At 45.1% G+C, this 19,166-nt stretch overlaps 1 protein-coding gene across 2 annotated transcripts in view; it reads right to left on the reverse strand.

Annotated features, from left to right (window-relative positions):
- TNIP3 (TNFAIP3 interacting protein 3) overlaps nucleotides 1-19,166 on the reverse strand; it is a 67,731-nt gene that overhangs the window by 34,846 nt on the left and 13,719 nt on the right. For both annotated transcript variants that reach the window (XM_039879532.1, XM_039879530.1), the window contains exon 2: nucleotides 5,726-5,846. In XM_039879532.1, the coding sequence (XP_039735466.1) occupies nucleotides 5,726-5,846 (121 nt within the window). The remainder of the gene's footprint in view (nucleotides 1-5,725; nucleotides 5,847-19,166) is intronic.

Genomic DNA, 19,166 nt, shown 5'->3' on the forward strand with positions numbered 1-19,166 from the left:
CCTACTCAAAAGTGTCTCTTATCTACCAGGAGGGAGCCTCAGCTGATTGACTCACTCCCCACAGCCTGCGGAGCCTTCTACCCAACAAAAGGATGCTTCTCGAAAGTTAGGGAGAGCTTCTGTCTCCCCTCTTCTTTAAGAGTTTTAATTCTTGTGTCTTAGCGTCCAGTTTCAGCTTATAGACCTGTGTCTGTTTTCCTGTGCTGCCTGGTGATACACCTTTCTGTACAGCAGGGTTCAGGGTAGGCACACACAGCAAGCCCTCCGCGTCTGGACGTCCACTTGGGAGCCGCGCCTCATGGGACTGAAGCGGGGTATGGCACAGATCAGCCATGGGCTCAGCCTAACTCTGCAGGGACGTTTTGGGGAGCACAACCTGACCTCTTCGTACACTAATCCATTTCGTTTTGAGGTTTGAATATACTTTGAGAATGAGAAGACTGAAAACTAAAAGCTGAACTTATAGATTAGAGAAAGATACGTAGCTGATTAAACGACTTCATTCAAGCTATTTATTTCAAAGGCCACAAGGCGCGGCAGCCAAGCTGAGACAGGCCTTCTAGTTTCCAGAAAACTTGGAGGCGGTTTTTCTAGCCAACTGTTCGAACATTCCCAATGAAAAGGAAACAGATCCCCAACACAGCAATGCCACATTTTTCCCTAACGACAACGGGATCAAACATTCCACGGCTACCACCCCTGAAATTAGATAATACGATTCAAAGAGGAAACCAGTAATTGTATGAGGAAAATTAAGAAAATTTTGAGGTTCAAGCTCATTCTACAGTGACGATGACGATGATGTGTTTGTTTAGCCCTTTATACTTACAAAGTGCTTTCACGTTTTCACTCACTTTATATTCTTGTCAAAACCTATTTTACAGATGAGAAAACAAGATTGCGATAAAAGTTTATTTTGATAAAGAATAGCTAGCTCAACTTTTAGAAAAAGGGAAACGACCATGTGATTTCACCCCCATGTGGGATATAAAACTGAAAACAACGGCCGAGCAAGACAGACAAATGGAGTCAGTTTAGGGGTGACCAGAGGGAAGTGGGGGGGGTAGACGAGAGTAAAGGGGTCAACATACGGTGACAGCCCAAGATGTGACTTTGGGTGGCGAACACACAGTGCAGTATACATATGAGCTATTATGGACTCGTACACTTGAAACAGGTATAATTCTATTAACCGATGTCACCTCAATAAATGTAATTTTAAAAAAGAGAAACAAGAATATGGAAACTGGATCTTATTTTTTTCAACAATGTGGTTACAACTTACTGTAGTTTGCAAGCAGTTTTTCCCTCATAACCTCTCAGCACGTCACAAATCCACATTATTCTCTGAACCGTCTAAAGCACTTTCCCAAGGCATTTCTCCCTTGAGAAGAAGGACCGGATCTAGAATTTGTCCCCAGTTACTGGAAAATCCTCCTTCGACTTATACTAAAGTCATTGGGAGCCAGTTTCTGTTGCTGTCTCCTGAAATCGGAGAAGCGAAACCAAATGCAAAGACGAGACAAGGTCCCTAGCGGCCCAGTGGCGGAGGCCCGCGGGGCGTGGCCGCCCCTCCTTGTGTCCAGGCAGGACTGGAAACAGGCTCGTCTGTTCACGATGCGTCCAAGCCACCCCTCACTTTCCCTCTTATTCAAAGACAGACAATGACAGGTCACAGATTCATGTCCCTGTGTTAATTTTCTCGTCGTGCCTCTTAGGCCACGTCCTGGTTTAGTATAATTAACACTCCTTTTGGAATCTTCATACTAGTTTCTCTGAGGCAGTTGTTTGCCCTTTGCCTATGAAGCTTCCCATGGCCTTAGTCCGCCAGCTCCCTCGTGGAATAATTCTCCCTCTTGTTCTTGCCAAAGGTAGTTGAGCAAAAAGGAAACTGCCATATGTCTCAGGCCCTTTAATCATCTCTTTGATTTAGCCACACTCTTCCCACCTCATAAAGTCATTTCCTGCTCCTGGAAAGGGAGTCATCTTACTGCTCCTTTGCTCACTCCATTCCGTGGGAAACGAGAGACGCCCGTCTCAGAGCCTCTGTCATTGGCTCACCCTTGTCTCCCCTGCACCAAATTTTTCTTACGGCGTTACCGGTTCTATCGATATCTTATTGGGAAGGTAAAGATTTCGTTTTGTTCTGAAGGCAGGATTTGCTCCTGCCGAGTGCTATTGTGTAAATAGCGATTCAGAAGAGATTCCAGCTGGGCACTAAGCTGCGTTTACTTAAGGAATCAAATATCTGAAGATACCTTCAGATGACAACCGAGGCCAGGGTGCCAGAAGCCTGCTGGGGTGAGGGGAGACCCCCTCAGAGAGGAGGGGAGCCGCAGGGCCTCGAGCCAGGCCGATGCCGAGAGCCCAGACGGGAGGGTCGCTCCGACCGCCGGTCCTTCTGGTACCAGCTTGAGTGAGGACGTTACCACAGACTGCCGTGGGGTGTCGCGTATGTCGAGAAGTGGTGGTGGGGGGGCGCCGAGCATCTTCAAGCTGCCGAGCGCTGATGGGGACGCGAGGATTTAGGAGCCTGGCGCTAACACTTTAGTGACTCGGTCCTTGTGCCTCTCAGCAGCTCATTTAGTTTGCTCTCTGCTGTGTCTCTGGTTCCTGACGGCCATTTCACAGATTCTTAATTTCTACGAACACTGCACCTCGCCTCTGGCCTTCTCGCTCTCTGTAGGCGTCTTTACCTCCCACTCCGCAAAGAAAATAACGAACACCGATGGGGAGCCTGCTGTCCTTTTTCTGGATGTGCGGAGAACAGGAGAATGAGCACAGCTCATCAAGGACGTGAAAGGGGAAACAGCCTCCTACAGAGCGACACAGGTTCCAGTTAGGTCTCAAACACAGGAAACCGATCACCAAGAGGATGCCACGGGGCTGTCGGAGAGGCCTTGACCGTGTGGACAAAGGGATCCAGGGGAAAACCAGAGTCGGGAGGGGCGTCGGTCCTGAGCAAACGAGTCTTAAGGGCCGGTACCCACTGGTACCAGAGGGCGCGAGGACCAGGGTTCAGGAGGGGATTCAGCGAGACGAGGCTGACTCTCTGGGATTAGACGAGAAGGTCTAGAGAAAAGCGTGCACGTCCATGAAGGCGGAAAGTCCTGCCGGGGCCTTAGAGGGACGTGTGTGGAGGCTGGAGCGGGGGTGAGGAGCCGAGGACAGAAGGGGACGGAGAAGCCTTTCTTGGCCCCGACCACGAGCAGAGAGTCATTTTTCATTTGGAAAAGAAAGATGGCTTTTTTTTTTTTTCCAGGAAAAAAGTGCGTTTCTAAACAAGAAAAAGTGCATAGGTACAGAATGCACATGACCTTATTCGTTCATTAAGTGAGTGAAAGGGACCGGGACCCCGGCCCGCAGCACGGCTGTCCCTCCGACTACAGGCACCACGTCAAGGCTGGCTCTGTTAAGAGCTGGTGTCATCTGTAGTCAAGATGGACACAGTAGGCAGCAAAGCCACGACGGCCAGGGGGATTCATAACAAGGAAATGTCGGCAAGTGAATGATGAGCACAGGGAGGAAGTCCCCAAGACGGTGAAGGGCAGCTGACGAATGGTGCCGCGCATTTCAGTGAAGATGCCCGTCTGGAGCGTCTCGAAACGGCAGTGTGCACGTAACGGCGCCTGTCAGAAAGCGGGTGCACATGAGCACGCTGCAGAGAGAAGGCCGAGGATTCAGGTTTTATTTTCCTGATTTACAAGCGCTGAGACAGGAGAAATCCCGAGATGCCGCTCGTTCCCACTGGGGAAAAGGAAACCCTGAGTTCTGTGCACTGGCCAAGCTGTCGCGCCTTTCTGCAGCCGCCGCCCGCCAGCTCGCCAAGGCATCCGTCATCCGACGGAGGGGCCTTGCTGGCCGGGGTCCCTGCATGGGTCTTGGCGTGCGAGGCCCAACCCCGGACGCCTCCGTGAAGGGTCGGCGCACAGCGAGGGACGCCCCCGTGCCTGGCAGCGAAGGCTTGGAAGCACGTTTGCGAAGTCACATTTCACGGTCTCTAGATGGCTTTGTATTCGCACTAAATCAAAAAGGAGAATTTTTGTACACTTCTGAAACAGTCTCCATCGACCTAGGCCTCTCACGAGTGGAGCTGACAGGCAGCGGTACCTTTGACTCTGTCCACCGCCGGGACCACGTGGAGGTGGCCGGGCAGCCGGGCACGATGCGCTCGCCTGGGCGGGTCCTCCTCTAGCAGGGCGCCCCTGAGGACCGAGCCAGCTCAGCATCTTCTTCCCGGTCCGAGCCCCCGAGCCACGTGGGAACTGCAGTCCTAACGTGTGGCTTGGTGGTCAGGACCTTTGCCAACATCTGCGCTCAAGTCGCAAGAGACTGTAACTCGGTCTAAAGGTGTTTGACAAGTCCACGCAGTTTTCCGTCACATGCAGTAATTAAATAAGGCAGAGATTTGAAAACGAGACGTTTTAATAAGTGTAACCCAGAGATCTAATTTCAGTTCAACAATACATTAAAGAGGCACTAATTCCTATAGTTTCTCTGTCAAATCTCTGCAGGGAGGGCTTCGGATTGGGAAGGTCCTCTTCCTTTTATTGTTACTATGGCTAAATGCAACACATTTATTTTATTTTATTTTGTTCGGCAAAATCTATGGCGAAGACTTTTTGCGTGTTAGCTCGTGGAGAATTAAAACTATTAGGGATTTGCAAAAAGAAAATATTAAAAAGGGAAAGAGAGAGATACAGGGGTACCGAGGCAGCCACAACGCACTAGCACGTGAAAAGGGGTAAAAGTTTAACAGACACAGGGTGGGGAGGGGGTGAGAAAGAGAAACGCAGACCCGACATACAAAGAGATGCCCTCTGGAGTAGGGGCCTAGAGGCTCCGAGATGTGGCTTTTGTGAGGCCTGAGGCTTATGCCATTCTAGGGCCTCTTTTTAGAGAAAAAGATACAAATGTGTAAATGCGAGTTAGGTGCCACGGTAAATCCTGTTCAAGGGACTCTAAGCTCCGTGGGCTCCGCAGCAAACCTGCGCCTACATGACTTTTACAGTTTTCTCTGTGCTGGATGTAACTTTCCCACGATGAGCACGGATCGCACTAGAAACAGGAACCAAAGTAGAAGTATAAGTTACGCAGATTTTTTTAATGTCATCCATGCTCTCAAATTTTCTTAGATAAGATTTCTTTGAAATGATCATCAGAGACGGTTTTCACTTGGGCTACAGAGCTTAAGTTTATGTTGCCATTTATGGTGAAGTCTAGAGTCGTCCACAAAATCCCTAGCTCGAGCTCACCCTTCCGTTTTATTTGCTTATGTAAAGCACCGTGGACGAATATCCTGAAACAAGAGAACATTCGAACTCGAACGGCGCTTTGAATCAGGTAAACCTTGTTTGTGCTTTAAAAAATGGACGTGAGTCGTGCCGTTTGAGTAACTCGGTGTAAGTGGGTTTATATAAATAGCGTTATTGTTTCCCAAAGAAAGGAGTCGTCGCTGCATTAAACGTTCTCTCCGCTTGCACGTCCTGCTTCGCTGCGGTCACAGCTGCCTGGTGTCACCCTCTTAACTGCACAGCGCTGCTGCCAAAGGGTCGTTAGGAACAGGAAGTGACTGTGTCGCTGCACGTCGGTTTGGTTTATCTTCGCAGGCATCCAGGAAGTACGTGACTGTAAGTGATCTGGGGACTGTCCCCGTCAGCTTTTCTGGGTGAACACACTGCTAACGCGTGTATTAAGACAAAGGAGGAAGAAGGCGATGTCTTACCTGGAGAGGACATGAACTTCTGTGACTTGGCGTGGCCCCGGTGGTGACTCCTTTGGGATCGGAAGAGGCACTCCTCTCGATCAGATCACGGATTTGATTGTCCAGCTCCACGCTTTCACATCTGCCCGGGGCGGGGGAACATGGGAAAGTCACATTTTACAGAGATAAGCGGAGGTTATTCAAGGGCACAGTGAGTTTGCCAGGGACACGGAGGTGTTGTTGGTGTGGGGCATTCCCCGATCTCTAATCTCATTCTGTATTCACAGTCCAGCCCCTCAGGGCAGCTTAATTTTCGCTCATTTGCACATTTATACAGAGATAAAGTGAGACGCAGGCAAGCGCAGGCACTTTCACAGTCCGCGCACAGTGGCTGGGACGGAGGCGCTGGGCGCCAGGCCTTGGACACACGCCTCGTCCCGTGAGCGCAGCTGAAGCACCAGTGTCTCCGCACCTCAGAGAGGAGCAGACGGGCTTCTGAGTTCACCCTCTCACGAGGCTCTGTGCAGCTTTAGAGCGGGACACCACAGGGGGACCTAGGGTAAGTCCCTTAGCTTCCGTGAGCCCCGTTGGCCTGGTTTATGAAAGAGGCAAATACTGTCGCATTGTGAGATGAGTGAGCACGTCACACTGGGAGCACGGGCCAGCGTGCCGTAGGCACTCGGCCGCTGCTGCCACTGTCCTTATGCCGAAGGGCCGGCACAGTTAGCAAACATTCCAGCACATGAGTGTGGTAAGTAGGAACCGTAAATTTAGTATATTGATGAAAACAAAAAGCCAAAAAGAGCACAGAAACATTTCAATTCAGTTCAAAAGATAATTAAAAAGTTTAGCCCCATCTTGGGTAAAAGACAGCCATGCTTATAAAACATTTTTTTTTTTTGTATTTAAAGCCAAGTCATAAAACTTGGATTTTATAGCATTCTTAGCAAATCTTATAGATTATTCTTCAATATAAGAATTTAATAGATATAACTATTTTTACATTCTGTTTTTAATTAGTGAAATTCGTTACCTTTCATGAAGGTCAGTTGGTCTTAGATTTATTTTACGAAAGAAAATGATGTGTATCAAGGTTTCTTTCTTTCCTATACGGCTCAAAATTCTGATAATTGAGAGGCAGAATTTAGGTTGGTAAACTCTGCTTTTCTTTTTAGAACACTAAATCTCGAACACAGTACAGTTATATTCTTAATATACCATGGCCCAAGTTTGGGAGATAAAAACAAAACAAAATAAAAACTCTAGCTAACTTGTAAACACAATCAAGCAAATCCTGCATGACCTCGCGCTGGTTTCTCTGGGTATACGTTATCCTCACCTTGGGCTCTGCTCTCTGATTCTACTGAGCTGCTTAGGCGAGGGCTATGGCTCCAGTGATTTATGCTCTGGGTCCTGCCCGTTAATCATCCTGAGCTTTCAGATAAGAAAATCGAGCCTCAGTGAGGTTAAGTGCCTTTTCTAAAGGTCACTCAACTTCTAAGGGGCAGGGTAAGGATGCACTCTGAAGCCCGTGACTTTTTCCCACTGATTTTAGGAATTGTCTATACAGCAAGACCGTAGAGGGCTGTGTTTATTTGCCAATAATTGGGTTTTGGTTTTCCATTTTGATGGACAATTCCGCTTTAGTTCCAAAGAAAACAATCTACCGGTGCCCACAACTGACATGTAGCTGACTCAGAAGGTCAGAGGTTAGGTCAGGCTCGGGAGACAAGATGGAAGGACCAGGCATTTCATCCGCGGCCCATCTTTTATGTGGCTCCTTGTTTTTCTAGGTTTTAAGTTCTTGACCAGGACCCGTGGATGGGATCCAGGCATCCATGAATCACCCCAAATCAAGTTAAATACAAAATAATCTCTGTGTTATATGCTCCTTGTCTCTTTCTGAAGAGTCTGTAGTTTTTATTGAGTTCTTGACCTCTCTGCAAAAGCTAAAAATCATTGACCCAACTTAAGTTACTGTCTTGAGTGACCACTTTAAAATCACTTCTCATCATGGCTGTCTTTGTCTGAGTACACTTTATTTTTTGACCATGGAGAAACTATAAAAATCCAGAAATGGCTCCTTGAATCAAACCCGATTACTAAAATCTTATTTTGGGGTGGCCTCCTTACTAAATTGCAAGTGAACAGAGAATTATAGGGGTAATATTGTCGGGTTAAGAATTCTTCGAGACGAGAGTGACAAGATTCAGTGAAGTCCAGTAAATCCCTGCTGGAGCCTTGGCTTGCTCATCACTTAACTTTAACTTCCGTAGATATAAATCTCCTCAGTCACCATCCCTCCTTCCTACCCTTCACTCACAAGAGCAAATCAACCCGGAAAGTAAATAGAAATGATGTTAATATGAAGTAGATGTTGCCAGTCGGATAGTCGGTTCCACCAATGTGACGATGAAACTTTAAAATATTTCCCTAGGTTGAGTGTGATGGGTGAGCTCTTTCTCTAGGACTAGCTGCCCGGTCACCCAGTGGGGACCAGAGCGAGCAGGAAAGGAGGTGAATGGGCCGCAGGATCATCTGGGCCCTCAGACTTTCATTATCTTCAGGGATCCCCAGTACAACAGCCTCCAAAAAATTATTCAACGGAAGCACGGGAAGCAGCGTGTCCTTCAATGTCATTGTTTAATAGGCTCATCCGAGGATTATTTATTTAAAATTTGTCATTTGATTAGACCTTTGACATTGTTAATGTCCAGATTTCTCTCTGGAAAATAAAAGATTATCTCAAAGGTTATTGTTTACTGCCTCGTAAACAATAACCAGCATTAACCAGTTTACATCTACACGAACCATCTCATGCGAACATTCTTTTATTAAATTGCTTGCAAATGCCCAACTCTTCGAACACTCTTCGAATGAGCTTTCTTATCTTTCTGGCTCCCTCTTTAATTAATGAGTCGAATGAAAACCATGGACATATGTTCATATTAGATTTGAATGATGGTCACGTTTTTAACTTTTTGTGCATCGTACGTTAACCCTGCTCTATGTCTACACCTTCAGACCATTGAATTTCCAGGAGTTGATAGTGACTCACGGTGAGTATGCGACCCAGACTCACCAGACTTGGTTTTCACGGCTACATGCGATGGTTGCCTCACTAGCATTGGCAAATAGTATAAATTCCTGAAGAAATAATTACGCGTAATAGACAAAACAGATAACCACGGTCTTGGAAAGAACTGAAGATGATTTCATTTGTTTCCTGCACTCAGAGGACAGAGCAGGGAGGCTCGAGGGCTTAATGAGAGCGAAGACAGGGCAAGGATTTAGGGCGTGGGCGAGCTCCCTCCCTGCAGACTCTCAGCCCCCTCAAATGCCCACGCTCCCCCCACCTGCTGCCGGCGTCACATTTTAGGCTTTGATCTTATGTTGCAGCCAAGTGTTTTAGAGAATATTCTAGAGAACAAAGCACATTTTCACATAGAAGACAAGGAAAAATTGATAGCAGATTTTTCTAGAATAGAAATACTTCCAGATGTTCAAAGACCGGGAACTGTAACCTTTTGTGACTCAGAATGAGAAGTGCTGTCTGAAAGACTACGATCACGAGCCATTTTTAGGTTTTGTGTTGTGTTGTTAGGACTGGCACTCAGTCAGTATGCTCCCGGCTATTTGGGAGAGAAATAAATTACTCAAAAAAGAAATTACTCTATGTGTATATGTTTTAAATGAACAAGTCATGGTGTCTTGATTATTTTAGAAAATAGGAACTTGGTGGCTTCAGAAGGTAGCAGGAGAGAAAAAGTTCTCTCAGAGGAGTTTTAAAGTAGCATTGGCCTAGGGCAAGCAAGAATGACTGTTTCTCGAGTTGAACCCGAGGCTATGTGGTTTAATACTTAGGTAAGTATTGAAAATTCTCTTTGCCTGTCTGACGAAAGCCCAGAGGATGGGGACGTTTCTTATAAACATGGACTCAGTCGCCCTCGGTCTGCATTCATCCCCGTTCATTTCCTCTCTGCTTTCGTGCGGTTCCAGGTTCCCGGTTCCCGACCCGAGGCCCCACGCCCCAGCCGCACCCCTGTGGCTGCGCCCGTGCCCTGGAGGCGGCGGAGGTGAGGCGGCCGCAGGTGCCACTCGGGCGGAAAGGTGAGCAGAGTTCCGTGGCCTCCTTATCGCAAGTGCTGTGCGCGGGCGCGACCCTCTGGTTCCGAGCGCGGGTGACAGGGCGGTGGCGTCCGCAGGTCCGGAGGAGAGGTTCCGAGGCGCGCGTGCCCGGGCTCTTTACCTGGCCGAGCGTCCGCCATCCTGCAGTTCTCAGCTTAAATAAGTGTGGGAGGGAAACCACCCCAGACTGCACGGGAAGGTCCAGCTGTGTTTCCATAGCGACCCGCGTCCCCCGGCCCGCAGCGCGTTCCTGTCCACGGTGACCGCGCGCCCATCCACAGGCACTCGCCGTCCGACTGTCCAGGCCTGGGGCCGGGCGGCTTCAGCTTGCGTGTTCCTGGCTCTCTGAGCCGCACGGCGATCATTAGATGTTTGACAGGGAACGGAGAGTCGAGAACGGCTGGGTCCGAGGTCAGCCGGGCCGAAGGCAGCCCCGGAGCAGGGCGCTTACACGGGGGAGTCGCGGCTGGGCGGCTCCGCGCTGCACACGCAGCTCGCGTGGGGCCCGAGCCTCCCCAGCCCAGCGCAGAGCCTCCCCGCGATGCGCCGCTGCGGGCCCCGCTCTCGGCTCCCAGCCCGCGGGGCCCAGGCGTCAGGAAGCCGGGCTCTGGGGGGCCTTCGGAGCTCAGACGGCCCTTCCCGACCCCAGAAGGCACCCAAGTCAGGTCGGTACCCGAGAAGAGATGGAATAAGGCTCAGCCTTTTCCAAAGGAAAGTGTTAGCGCGATTCCTTCCTAAGAAGCTCTCTGAGATTTTATTAAGAAGATAGAGGAATGAGTTTTTATTAAGAGAACAATGACACCCTGTTAGACCTCGTGGGTGGCTGAGTCTGAAGGTCGAGGCGTGTCAGCAGGTGAGCTTCTCTACTCCGGGGAGCGGGGACGCTAGTACGGAGAAGGGAAGGCAATGGAGTTGCGCAGACATTGCTACGCTCCCTGCCGTTCATGACCAAGTTAGAAATGACCCCAGACGTCCCCTGACAGGGAGCACGAAGCACATAGCTGATAGCTTTACGGGCAATAGGACGTTTTTGTTATCATCGTCGTTTTAGTATGGAAGACTCTCATCGAGGTCGTTGTTATTTAAAATTTCACTCTCTTGAAGAAAACTATAAAAAGCGAATAATCTTAAAGACTGAGGTGCTAGGAAAAATTCTAACCAGCATTATGAACAGTTAAGTTAATTTTTTAAGTCAGAAAAAACCTCTGCACTTAACTCTAACATCTGTTTCACCGGGTAATACGTTTTACGCCATTTCTCCGCATTGTAAATATACTCATATTGACTTAGTGACAGACCTCTAGAGAACAAAATTAAACTAGCTATACCAGCCCAGAAAGTTACGGAGTTCCCTGTCACTGGGGAGGGGTGGCAGAACACGCTGCCCCCGACATGCCAGTTCAATGCAAGGGTTATTTTGAGCCAAAGGCACCTGAAAAACAGCAGATAAGAGAGCGTTCTAATCTCCCTCTTTTCTTCCTGAAAACAAGAGGTAGCACTCGCGTGTGAAAGATGCCTTCCGTGTACTAAGAGCCGAGAACGTTCTTAGCATCAAGGATGAGAAGTCCAAGAGGATTCCGGACGAACAGACCTGGTTCCAGTGATTCGTGTCTTCCTCTAGCTTCCCCATGCAGATCTTACTTTTCCACAAAAGCTTCTCTCTGTTCGACCTAGTAGAAAAGCATTTCGGGTCCTTTTTTGTGGAGTGGGGCGGGGGGGAGGGGAACTTAGTTTCCAGATGAAGTTTGCCATATCGCAGAAAACTTAAATGTGTATGTTTTTCTCTTATGAAACTGTCCTTTGTTACAGAGCCCCAGCCAAGACCTAAGATTGGCAAAGAATTATTTTCCCCATCACTCAAAAGAATTTCTTCCCAGAAAAGAAAGGATCGCAGTTTGATGCATGCAGACACAGTGAGCCACGAGCATACTGCTAGAGAAAAGAATTTTTTCTCCCCTATAATGTTCTTAGAAATAAGTATTTCAACAGGAACATTAAATAATATATTTCGCCGTTGTGTCTGTGTCAAAAAAGTGAAGAGATAACATAGGCCCGACGTACTCATCTGATAGGACCACATTCTTGTGTCAACTACAGTTTTCTTTATTTTATCAAAATGTATCTCTCGAATCTCTATACAATACCAACTTGAAACATCGTCTAGGAAGTTTGGAAGACTAAATTTTGAGTCATGCCTAATAATTATAATATTTTCCCTCGTAAATATTGGTATTTATTGACCGAATTTAGGTAAACATTATCATTAACTAAAACAATATCATCTTAAACCTATTCTCTTAAATAATATTGTTAAAGCTAAATATCATTTGGATACATATTGGAAAGGACTTTTTTAAGGAACAGCCATTGGTAAAATAATTTTATTCAAATTCTTTTAAATTATAGCAAAGATGATGATAAAGAGATGCTTTGAATAACTGTGAGGTGTTAAGTAATTTAGACATCATGTACTTGAGAGCTATATAAAAATTTTAAAATAGTGGTAATAGTTTACCTTTGTGTTTACTTGATCATCAAATACTATTTATCTAAACTATCAGTTTAAATGTGAATTTTTTACATCTGTCTTGGAGTTTCACTCCAAGACATGATGATGGTTTTTAATTCATCATCAGGTTTTGAGTTTCCAGCAATATATACAAAGATACGGAGCCAAGAGAAGTCTGGCAAGTGACACGCTTGCGAATCTGAATCTACACCTGATTCGTCTTGGATGTTGAGGAAATAATGGAATAAATTACGGAGACATTCCTTCCGTGTGAATTTTTGTGGAGACTTTATCACAGCTTTACCAAAGGTCTAAACTGATAGATAACAATCTGCTTTTTGTCCTCCGATGGCATATTCCCAATTCTTTCCTCTCGCAGATATAGTTCAGTCACTTTTTGCCAGACCCCTTGCATTAGTTTTGATAGACGTTGGTATGTTAAATCAATCATGGTCACTTATTAGAATGTGTAGAGTAATCCTATGTATTTAATGAGAACCGTTTCTGAAAACCTACAGAGATTTAAACAGGTTCATTTGCAGTTGGAAATATTGCATTATTGACCGAGACCTCTAGAGGGCACTCTGCATTAAGTTCAGGTAAAAACTGGTCTCTGATGCTTACATTTTCTGCTGAGGTTTTCATTTTGAATTTAGCGTTCGGGAGAGAAAGAGAGGCACATGTGTGGTGTACACATGTGTAATAATTGTAGGTCCTTTGTTTTCTTTTATTTATTTTAAAACTGTTAATAAGATTTTAATTTATTTAGTTAAGAGATTTTTTTTTGCATTGTAGTCAATATTTAACACTTATGTAATAGACCTACACTAAATAGCTTTCCTCCTATAGTGGTAAGTTGATTCTGCTAAAGATTGCAACAACAGTCCATATTCATTTTTTTTTCTATGTTCAAATGGTTGTGAGATTGATGAACCTAGAATTCCTTTTTGTGACAGAAATTAGGAAGTACTCAAAGAATTTGTTAAAAATGGGAAAATGTCAGCATCGAGAGAAATGATAAAAATGCATTATACTCTAAATAAAATAGAAATTTGTCAATTTATGCTTATAAAATTGGTAAATAAATACAAATGGGGACAGTAGGCATTAGAATACCTACTAATAAATGGAGAAGAAATTATGGTATTAGGAAACTACTACTTGACAGCCATCACAGTAATAATTCAAATAAGAAATATCGATAGGTACTAAAACTAGCGGCTGAAATTTTGATGAGGAGTGGAATATTTGATCATTTCATAGCATCTCCCTCCCCCAATATTTAGTGAATACTAAAGAAAATACTAAAGAATAACTTCGTATTGGAGAATGTTGGCAGACAACGTTAAAATAACCTGTAATAAGAAAAATCCAAACCGACATCTGATAGGATACATTAAAAAAAAACAGCTTCGCATCTATAGTATTCCTGCCAAAAATGCATAATCTTAATCTATTTATGAGGAAACATTAGTCGAAGGCAGATTGAGAGACATTCAACTGAATAGAAGGCCTATAATTTTCTAAAGTGTCAGGTCATGAAAGTCAGGCAAAGACTGGGAGGCTGTCCAGGATTGGAAGAGGCTAAGCACCACAAAGCCACAGGCAATCTATGATCGAATTAGAGCCTTTTTTCTTTAAGGACATGAACAGGCTAATTGGGGGTGGGGGGAAGGATTCGAGTGGGTTTGAGAATTAGATGGTGGTATCGGACCAGTGTTCGCTTCCTGATTTTGATATGAAGGAGATCAGAATGTGCCACCCCCAAATATGCCACTTCGACATAAGGATTATTTTGAGATGAAGGCAATTAAGAATCAACAAATACAGGAAAAGTTCTCCGCCCTCCCTTGATCCTCCCTAAACGCATGACAGATTTCCCTTTGAGGAAGGGGCATACATTTTGCCCCTCTATTGTACCAGGATAAGAAGAGGGACTCGTGTCATTGAGAGGAGTCGGCACAAGCGAACCTTCCTAAAATGGCTCTCTGATCACCCATGGTTCTCCCTTGTACTTCCTGGTCACTTCCCTACAGTTTCTCATCCCTTGAAGCCTAAACCCTCTTTCTTTTATCAAGAAGATGACATGATCTCCCCAGTCTGCCTCTTTGAATTTCATTTATTTTCCGTGAACACCCATGCAAATAAACATGTTAATAAATGTGTATTCCTTTTCTCCTGTTAATCAGTCTTTGTCAGTAAATTAGCAAGCCCCTGACATGGAACCTAAGAGGGGAGAGGGAAAGTCTTTCCCTCCCCAATAAATGGTTATTTTGTGATTACATGGGAGAATGTTCTCGGTTTTAGGAAAAGCACACTAAACCACTCAGTGGTAACTTATTTCTAATGGCTCAAGAAAAAAAAAAAAAAAAAGGATCTTTGTATACTTCTCAGAAATTTTTGGTAAGTTTAAAATTATTTTAAATATTTAAAAAGTACTTAAATAGTAAACCTTAAAAATAAATCTGACTTGACACTTAAATTATCTTATGCTCAATGTAGCATTTTATAAAAATTAGCATTAATTTTTATATTGAAAAATAATGAAATTGGCATTCCATTATGTAGCAGAAACTAAGATTGAGCCAATAAGTCTTTGAGATTTGTGAAATTAGGGTGAATCAAAACAAAGCGAAATGACTTAGTGTTTTTTTGCGTCTCTAAGAGAATGTAGAAGGAGAGCATTTGGGTGAATCAAATTATTCTGACGGTCTATTCCAGCCAGAAAGTAAGGGTTCCAGAAAATAAAATGAGCTATTTCCACCAGAATGTATAAAGCCTAAGTGGGGGGAGGGGGCTGACACACAGAAATCGACAAACAAAACCCCCAGACGGTGAACGTCTTCACTTTTGCTGCGTAGTGCTGGCATTTTACCTCCCTGGGGACTTGTAAGAAACATGTAAGTTCTGCCGAAACCCTCAGATCATGGAAGCCCGCCTTTGGAATTGTGGGTTAGCGCCAACAGCCATGCGCACAGAAAGAAAACAAACGCCTAGAAAAACTTTTCTCATTTAATTCAACAAATATTTCTTTAACACTTTTTGTATAAGGCTCACGAACCTTCAAAATCAACCAAGCCCGTACGTATCCTCACGCTTTTGGATGAGATTCCAAAAGGAAGAACTGTGCATAAAAGGGAATTTTTTTTTCTCTAATTCCTTTTCTTATACAATGATATGACCTTTGACGTCAGAGAACACCGCTGAGGTTTAAAATGGACTTTTATCACAGTATTATGTTTAGATACAAAAGCTGTAAAACTACTATGGAACTTGTCTATTTCTGACTATAGAGAATGGATCATTTGTTCCTAGGTAAAATGGAAAAAAAAATACTGTCTGCTCTTTATTTTAAAATGCCAAACCATTGAATTCAGATGAGAATTATCAAGGGTCATGACTGTGTGAAAAACCAGAAAACCAAAAGCTATTTGGTGTAATATTGTCTTTGTTCTTCATCCATCTTTGCAGGGTCGACATAAGAACAACTCTAGAATTTGTATAAACGCAACTACACGAAGACTGGACGAGGAATTCCTAAAGCTGGGTGAGTAGATGCCTGGCACCAGAAGCAAATCTCACAGAGAACTGGCGTTTCAGGGAGAAAGAACAACCTCCAGGTGTGCATGTGGGGAGCGGGTAGCATTCTGTAGTAAAAACAAGGACAGCGGGGGGGTGATGTGACATTGATTTTATGAGAGCCGACAGGACAGAGAGAAGCAGTAATGACATTCACCACAGTCATCTAACATCTGCTGAAGCATGTGCAACCAGACATCGACCCGGCCAGGCTAGCGGCAGCGATGGCAGCGTTGACAGAGCCTGGCACTGCACCAAAGGCCGCGTGCGCTTTCTGTCCCCCGAGGGCCCTCACGGGCTGGGAACTGCTTCCCCGCCCGAGTGAGGAGGCCGAGGCTCGCAGAGACCAGTGCCTCGTCCAGGGTGAGCTCTTCCCGGTTGCATTTCGTGGATCGGGGTAGATGGCCAGAGGGGAAGGACCGGAACCGATCAACTAGCAATACGGGTAGAGGCAGATCTGTTCAATAAGTAGTTCTTTTTTCTGTAACAAGTATGGTTTTTTAAAAAAGTAAGAAAAGCAAGGGTCATATATACTCTGGTCTTGAAGAACTAAGAAGCAGGCACTGGTACAGGAAGCAACTGTGTGTGATTGACTGCAGCGGAGATCATAACAGTGAAATTCAGAATTCTAGCAGGATTTGGAAAACCAGAGACTTGCTCAGACTTATTTTTTTTTTTAAATGGAAGTATAAAATACTCAGGGAAAAGGATTTAGTTCTGAAGATTAACAAATTGAGTAGTCGCTTGAAAATGTATACAAACATAAGTATGAATATCTAGCAAAGTCAAGTCTCAACAAATGCTGAATCAATGAATAGGGATGATAAGTATTTTAATCTTTCATAATAAAGATTTTGATAATTTTTAGAATACAACTTTAATGTGCAACATTTAGAATAAAATCGGAGTAAATTTACCTGATGTGCACATATATATTTTTGTTAATTGGGCGTAGGGGCATGGATGTAAAGTTTTATGTTTTACGTTTTCTGCTGAATGTGTCTTCAGACTATGAAAGGCCTTTCCTTTAATGAAGACAACCGTGGGTGGAACAGGAACCAGTCAGATGATTCAGGAGCAAACACGAGCAGACCTGGCTCGAGATACGAGGCTTACGGAAGTTTGGGGGAGTCCAGTGCATCTGTGTACACCGGAGGTGGGGTGGGCAGACACCAGCTGCACAGCCAGGGGCGACCGTGCCGCGTCAGAGGTGGACTCACAAAGGACAGCAGTGGCTGTTCGCAGTTGGGACACTTGATTTTTGACTTACTGCTGAAGATGTGGGGTGTCCCTTAACACCACAGTGGTAGCACAGGTACACAGAGGCTCTGTTCTAAGCCCAGCTGTGAAGATAACCGAACGAGACCTTGGATTTGCCCTAGAATTCTGACAGAATTCGAGAGGAAATTTAGGAATCTTTCTCAAAATAAGTTTTCCATGAAAGAGAAATGAGGATCGCGGACATTATTTTAGTCAATAAGAAGAGCCGTATCAGAAAGGCAAAGACCTCATCAGTGAGCAGTGGAATTTCATGACGCAGATTCACTGACAGCAAAGGAGTGTGAGTTGTAGACAGAAAAGTTTCTATAAGGACAAATCTTGCTTGACTGAAGAAATACACGCGTGAAAACGTCACTACGATTATAGACAAAGGCGATTTTAAAAATTGAGTAAATATAAAAATGTTTTGTCATGTTTCAAAAAATAGATTCTAGAAAAGAACTAAAGGGTGTGGATAATAGACATATTTCTGGGTGAGTAAAAATATTCGGTTTCTCTCAGAGATCTGGGCTAATGAAATATTTCATTTTTGAATATGAATTGCAGGAAAGAAAGAGTAAACCATGACAATAACATTTTCAAAGCCTTTTCAAACCACAATGTTAACTCAAAAGGAATAAACTACAGGGAAGATACAGACGCTGATGGGGACAGGCTGAGAAGCAGTCCACGGCCTTCATAGTAAAGAATCGCATTCAGAGGAAACAGCCCTAAACATACACGTCTGATACCATGGCCTAAGCTTTCGGGCACAGAGCATGGGCCAGGCACCGCATTGTTTGCCGACGAAGTCATCCTCCCAGCAATGCAGAGGCAAAAATGCAAAACAAAACAAAAAAAAAGACTAGATTTTACCATTTTACCAAAAGCTTGATGAGCATCTAGTATGTGCCCGATGCTCTTCTCAATGGTGGGCACATTACATCAATGAACGAAAAAGAAAAAAAAAATCCCTGTCTTTGGAGCTTACATTCCAGGATTTCTTAAAAACAGCCGTGACATTATGCTGACTCTGAACAAACTTAATGGTGAGTTTGCTGTCAAGTTCGTGAATAAACGGAAGACCTAGTGAGGGCAAGAAGATTAATGGCCTTCAGGTAATTAAAACTTTAGTATATCCGTTTGGAAAATATAAGTAGGTTCAAAGAGAATGTTAACGGAATGTTAACAAAAATGCTAGGAAAACAACCCCTCCTCCAAAGTGACTCTGGTCTGCACCGTGACCCTCAAGTTTTTCGTCACTAAATACACACATAGCTCTGAGGTCTTAAAGTTTTTAAATAAAAACGAAGACTTGGGGAAAGTACTAAGAAAGAGATTATCTTTCACAGGTGAAACTTTTCAAAGACCTTCGGAAAGGGTATAGATCCTCTGTGATCGAGATACGAAGTCGTGAACAAAAAATTTAGAGGTTTATCAAGTCTAAAACCAAACGAACAAGAAGGTTTGAGAGAATGCGGATGCCACATGGCAGGCCCAGCTGGCAACACTGTGTGCGCCAGCGCCAGAGACGAGACAGACGGTTCGAACCGGAGAAACGAAGTCAGAAAAGGGAAATCGAGAGGAAAGGAAGCCTAGCGGCGCTCATGGGGACGGGGCGGGGGCGGGGGCGGCGCTCGGGGACCGGCGAGGGACAGGGACGCGTGCGCGAGCCAGGAGGGGCGCTGAGCCTGAAGACGCGTCGCGGCTCGTGCGCCCGGCAGCAGTTTTCACTGAAAAGGGAAAGACACTGGGCCTGGGCCCAGGAGCAAAGAGTCTCGCTACCCTTGCAGCTCGGACGTCCCCCCGCCTGGCAGAGGGCAGCGGGCGGGAGAAACGGGGTCTACACACCCTGGCCCTGAAGCCGGATCAGCGGGATAGAGAAGCAAGTGGCGGCTGGGAACCATCGATTACAGACTTCGGGCCACGACAAGCTGAGACATGCGCTGTGACTTAGAACTGAGTTGATTTTATCTCCCAAATGCC

The sequence above is a fragment of the Pteropus medius genome, unplaced genomic scaffold (assembly GCF_902729225.1).
Source record: "Pteropus medius unplaced genomic scaffold, Ma_sr-lr_union100, whole genome shotgun sequence".
Lineage (NCBI taxonomy): Eukaryota > Metazoa > Chordata > Mammalia > Chiroptera > Pteropodidae > Pteropus > Pteropus medius.